Source organism: Rhinoderma darwinii, chromosome 11 (genome assembly GCF_050947455.1).
Source record: "Rhinoderma darwinii isolate aRhiDar2 chromosome 11, aRhiDar2.hap1, whole genome shotgun sequence".
Taxonomy (NCBI): Eukaryota; Metazoa; Chordata; class Amphibia; order Anura; family Rhinodermatidae; genus Rhinoderma; species Rhinoderma darwinii.
The window spans coordinates 99,511,556-99,517,555 of record NC_134697.1 but is presented as its reverse complement, the minus strand read 5'-3'; the positions used below and the strand labels follow the sequence as shown (position 1 = coordinate 99,517,555).

At 50.0% G+C, this 6,000-nt stretch overlaps 1 protein-coding gene across 1 annotated transcript in view; it reads right to left on the bottom strand.

Moving 5' to 3' along the window:
- SSRP1 (structure specific recognition protein 1) overlaps positions 1–6,000 on the bottom strand; it is a 32,570-nt gene continuing 26,570 nt past the window's right edge. Inside the window, exons 10-16 of the mRNA XM_075842204.1 lie at positions 3,672–3,804; positions 2,274–2,319; positions 2,066–2,186; positions 1,504–1,674; positions 1,296–1,390; positions 1,043–1,208; positions 1–438 (exon numbers count right to left, since the gene is read on the bottom strand). Of these exons, the coding sequence (XP_075698319.1) occupies positions 376–438; positions 1,043–1,208; positions 1,296–1,390; positions 1,504–1,674; positions 2,066–2,186; positions 2,274–2,319; positions 3,672–3,804 (795 nt within the window). The 3' untranslated portion in view covers positions 1–375. The remainder of the gene's footprint in view (positions 439–1,042; positions 1,209–1,295; positions 1,391–1,503; positions 1,675–2,065; positions 2,187–2,273; positions 2,320–3,671; positions 3,805–6,000) is intronic.

The window sequence follows — 6,000 nt, the reverse complement described above, 5'->3', positions numbered from 1 at the left end:
GAAACGCAAGAAAATATTTTATTTAAAAAAAAAAAAAATGAATAAGAAACCACAAATGTGATATTCAGAGCAGAGGTGAATTTCCACTCAAACATGAACATTGACACATTTTCCGGATAGCGCTGGGGCCAAAAAAAAAAAAAAAAGTAAAAGTATTTCTGAAGTCTGATAAAGAGGACTTTTTATCTCAGAATTGTGACTTTATTTTCAGAGTCAAAATGATGAGGTAAATGTACATTTTTTTTTAGATTTCTTAGAATTCAAACTTTAAAAAAAAAAAATATATATATATATTTTTTTTTTTTTAACATGGTCCCAGGACTCTTCCAACCAAACACTGACAGGGACAAGCGACCGATCCTTCTATACAGCCCGTTAGTCGGAGCCGGACTCATTGGAACTTGGTGGGGTACTCGCCATCTCCTCATCATCTGATCCCTAAACAAAAAGGAAAAATACAGAGCGTTAACCCCTTCCTTCATTTTTCTCTCTCTGCGTCCCCTGCAGCCACACGAGGCCTTTTTTTTTGCAGGATAAGTTGACGTTTTTCACAGCCCCTTTTATTGTACCATATAATGTGCTGGTAAAATGGAAAAAATATATATTTGTGGGGTGAAATAGGAAAAAAGGAAACCGTGATTCTGCCATAGTTTTTTGGGTTTCATTTTTACGACGTTCATTGCGCGCTAAAAACTATTAACTTTCTTCTGCGGGTCAATACGATTAAGTCAAAACCAAATTGCTATCTTTTTTTTTTTTTAGGTATTACTTTTACACGGAAAAAACGTAAGGTTTGAAAAAAAAAAAAAAAAAAAAAAAAAAAGTTTTTTTTTTTTTTTTTCTTGTGGACATTCGGAAAGCCGGGACTTTTTTATTTTTCCCTTGAGCTGCGAGGATGTCGCGGTCGCTATTGACCACAGCATCTAAGTGGTTAAATGGGCGGCCGTTGCAGTGAGGTGTCGGCTGTAACGTTCTCGCAGCCCGTTCCGCTCTTGGCGGCTGTCACGTACAGAGGGGCGGCGGTGGAGTCAGGCGAGCGTACCTTTTTGCGCGTGCCTTCGTCAGAAGAGCTTTCATCGCTGGACACAAATTCTTTGCTCTTGACCGTGTTGGTCTTGACCGGAGTTCTTGCAGGAGACGCGGCTTTCGCCGATTTCCCCTTTTCGGACTTTGCCGTCGTCTTCTTTTCAGTTTTTGATTTCTTATCCCTGTAACAAAACAAAAAGAGTGAGCAGAAAACTATAAAGTAAACAGGAGATAAAGTGCTGCCGGCGCCGGGCCCGCCGCGCGCTCACTTTTTGGGGGCATCATCGGGTGGAGCGTTCTCCTTATACTCCTTCATGGCTTTCTCGTAATTGCGCTTCGCTTCTTCCGCTTTACGATCCCATTCCTGGTAAAATAAACAGGGTTGTAAAAGTGGCAGCGTGTACCCGCAGAAGAAACGGACCCGCCCCCCTGGAGCTGGTCAAGTCTTGCTTTCTGGCCGCATCGCAGCGTTTTTACCTCTTTCTTCTTACTGTTCATGCCTTTCCAGATCTCTCCGGCTTTTTTGGACAGGTCAGTGATGCTGATCCCGGGATTCTCACCCTTTATCTTCTCACGACTGGCATTCAACCACAGCATGTACGCAGACATAGGGCGTTTGGGTGCAGCAGGGTCTTTGACTTTTTTACCCTAAAAGTGGAAAAACAAAATCCGTAACCGATCCATATCAAATCTATGGAGCCCAGCACCCAAAAATAGCAAAGAAAGCATCCGTGAATCATGAACTGATCGGCCTAACCCCGCAACGAGCACGGTTTTATTCTTAAAGCGCTCTCCAAACATGACTCAAAACAGCACCACACCCGTCAACAGGTCGTGTGTGGTATTGCAGCTCAGTCTTATTCACTTTAATGGAGCGGAGCTGCAATATCAGAAATAATCCATGGATAGACGTGGCGCTGTTTTTATCTCGGCCATGGGTGGAGTATTCTAGTGATCAATGTCTCTTCTGTTCTGCCCCCAGGTGAGGGGTGTATATGGACATGTATACAGGCCGCATCTTTCTAACACTAGGCGTTACCTCGGCTTTTTTCCTGGGTTTCCTCTCTTTAACGACTTTCGGTTTCTTGGCCTTCTTCTTTTCCCCCTCATCTTCATCACTACCAGCGCTGGAGGAACTGGATGAGGGATTACTGTCAAATCTGCAATGAGGGTAAAGAAACGGAAATTGAAGACGAGCGCGGCATGCTGGAGCGGGGAGCCGACGCCGCCGACGTTATGGTACTTACTCTTCTTCAACTTCATCTTCCTCCTCTCCGGGATTAAACGACTCATCTACAAAAACACAAAAGGCAGCAAATGTAAGACCGTGCGCTACAAAACACACCGTACAGCAATGGCCGACTCTCCACCAGAGCAAGACGAGGAAAATGCGAGATTATTTTACTTTTGTACGATGGTTTATTTATGATCTTTAAAGCTAAAATGATATTAAATGGTGGATCAAAACCTTTAAAAGTTCAAATTCTCTCTGCAGCCACTAGGGGGAGCACATCGGTTTTATTGAGAACCAATACGTTCACGGCGGTCACTAAGAGGCCTTAGGCTGTCGCCTTTTCACGGCAGCCCAGTCTAAGACCTGCACGGGCGTCCTGATGACAGCCGGCCTCCTGATCCGACGGCCGCGATAGAAGTTTACTTCGATCGCGGCCGTTTAACCCGTTAAATGCTCCTGTTAATAGCGACCGCGGCATTTAACTTGTTTACAGAGGGAGGGAGCTCCCTCTCACCCATCGGTCGCCCGCAAATGCAATCGCAGGCCTCCGATGGGGTGTCATGGCAGCCGGGGGCCTGATAAAAGCCCCCAGGTCTGCCCTGGACAAATGCCTGAGACACGTCCTAATAGATTACCTGCCAGATTTACATTATACGAAGTATACCAGAGCCTTATAACAGCGTGTTATTTACGCCGCACAGTGAACGGCGTCAATTTAAAACGCATAGAACAGTGGAGGAATTTCAGGTTTTTTTTTTTTTTTAATTCAGCCCCCAAAAAAGTTAATAAAATTTTTTTTATGTACCCCAAAATGGTGCCATTAAAAAGTACAACTAATCCGGCAAAAAACAAGTCCCCGTACAGCGAGGGAAGAATAAAAAAAAGTTATAGCTCTTTAAATGTGACTATAGAAAAACAAAAAACATAGCTTGGTCATTAGGGCCCAAAATGGGCCGGTCACTAAAGGGTTAAAGGCAAGCGGTATAAATCCCTATGCAGAGAGCTCCCTCTAGTGGCTGACAAAATGATTTCATGTTTCTCTGGCTGTGGGATCAGAAGACCAGAGGAGACAGCAAGCTCAGTATTTCACAGGAGGAGCGCCGCTCTCTGGACTACTACTCCAATAGGGCCCAGGAAGGCCCAGGGCATGACTACGGGGCTACCATATAAAAGCCAGGCACGTGGAGAGAGTTGGGAGGAAACGGTCTGGTGACTGGGTGACCAAAGACATTCCTCTGTAGCTTCCAATGGTAGCAACTTCCTGTCTCCGGTTACCTCCCCTTTTTGTATGACTGTTGTAGTCATTACGCCTGTTCCTGCAGTGCGCCGTAAAAAAATGGTGGCGTTAGAGACCTTAAAGTGACAGCACCGCCTAAGAACAGTTTGAGAGTTAGATTGAGGCGCTTCTCACCGGTCTCATCTCCCGAGTCGTCACTGTCCGCGTTCTCACGAATCTTCCCTTCTTCCTTCATTCTCTCCAGGTAAGCGTCGTGCTGCTGATCGTCATCAGAGTCGGCATAGTCGTCATACGGCTGCTTCACACCCTAAGAGACCAGAGAAAAGGCAACGCGGCACAGAGAGAGTTAAAGAGCGCACGTGCAGAACATCGCCATCACAGCAGCCTCAGCTTCCCTAAAATCCCGCATTTGCGGCGTTCGTTTTTGAGCCGGCACCTGTGCGGTACGCGCTCTGCTATGGGCGATGTCATCACAGACTTCAGTCACAAAATCTAAGAGGTTACAGCGGGATATCGGCTGTAAGTCAGCATGACCCCGGGTCACTGTTAGGTCATGGGGTGACCAAGGGTAAAAAAAAAATATTCATCATTTTAGAAAATGGGCTGTCTGGTATTGGAGCTTATTACAATTCTTATGAATGAGCTGCAATACCAGATATAGCCTATGGACAAGAGTGGCGCTGTTACACCTAAGCCCCACCGACAGTCATTTATCTGATACAAACAGATTATTAACCCCTGCGTTCTCTGCGGGATTAGAAAAATGCAAGTTCGCTTCTCTTCTGTTGTCCGGTTTAGAGCAGACAATTTCCCCTGGAATTCCCGGTGGATTCGCCTCAGTTTTCCGCAGCAAATTCGCCCGGTGTGAACAGCAGAAAAAAAACCTGCACCAAGTATTAGTTTATGTTCAATTTCACCTTCAGCAGTCACAATAACGGTCCTTCGTTCCCATCAAAGAATCAGAGCAGAGCTCCACCTGGCCCAGAGCAGAGCTCCACCTGACCCAGAGCAGTCAGAGCAGAGCTCCACCTGGCCCAGAGCAGAGCTCCACCTGGCCCAGAGCAGTCAGAGCAGAGCTCCACCTGGCCCAGAGCAGTCAGAGCAGAGCTCCACCTGGCCCAGAGCAGTCAGAGCAGAGCTCCACCTCACCCAGAGCAGGCAGAGCTCCACCTCACCCAGAGCAGAGCTCCACCTCACCCAGAGCAGGCAGAGCTCCACCTCACCCAGAGCAGGCAGAGCTCCACCTCACCCAGAGCAGGCAGAGCTCCACCTCACCCAGAGCAGAGCTCCACCTCACCCAGAGCAGAGCTCCACCTCACCCAGAGCAGAGCTCCACCTCACCCAGAGCAGAGCTCCACCTCACCCAGAACAGAGCTCCACCTCACCCAGAGCAGAGCAGAGCTCCACCTCACCCAGAGCAGTCAGAGCAGAGCTCCACCTCACCCAGAGCAGTCAGAGCAGAGCTCCACCTCACCCAGAGCAGTCAGAGCAGAGCTCCACCTCACCCAGAGCAGTCAGAGCAGAGCTCCACCTCACCCAGAGCAGTCAGAGCAGAGCTCCACCTCACCCAGAGCAGGCAGAGCAGAGCTCCACCTCACCCAGAGCAGGCAGAGCAGAGCTCCACCTCACCCAGAGCAGGCAGAGCTCCATCTCACTCAGAGCAGGCAGAGCTCCACCTTACCCAGAGCAGGCAGAGCTCCATCTTACCCAGAGCAGGCAGAGCTCCACCTCACCCAGAGCAGGCAGAGCTCCACCTCACCCAGAGCAGGCAGAGCTCCACCTCACCCAGAGCAGAGCTCCACCTCACCCAGAACAGAGCTCCACCTCACCCAGAGCAGTCAGAGCAGAGCTCCACCTCACCCAGAGCAGTCAGAGCAGAGCTCCACCTCACCCAGAGCAGAGCTCCACCTCACCCAGAGCAGTCAGAGCAGAGCTCCACCTCACCCAGAGCAGTCAGAGCAGAGCTCCACCTCACCCAGAGCAGTCAGAGCAGAGCTCCACCTCACCCAGAGCAGTCAGAGCAGAGCTCCACCTCACCCAGAGCAGTCAGAGCAGAGCTCCACCTCACCCAGAGCAGTCAGAGCAGAGCTCCACCTCACCCAGAGCAGTCAGAGCAGAGCTCCACCTCACCCAGAGCAGAGCTCCACCTCACCCAGAGCAGTCAGAGCAGAGCTCCACCTCACCCAGAGCAGTCAGAGCAGAGCTCCACCTCACCCAGAGCAGTCAGAGCAGAGCTCCACCTCACCCAGAGCAGTCAGAGCTCCACCTCACTCAGAGCAGGCAGAGCTCCACCTCACCCAGAGCAGGCAGAGCTCCACCTCACCCAGAGCAGGCAGAGCTCCACCTCACCCAGAGCAGGCAGAGCTCCACCTCACCCAGAGCAGGCAGAGCTCCACCTCACCCAGAGCAGGCAGAGCTCCACCTCACCCAGAGCAGGCAGAGCTCCACCTCACCCAGAGCAGGCAGAGCTCCACCTCACCCAGAGCAGGCAGAGCTCCACCTC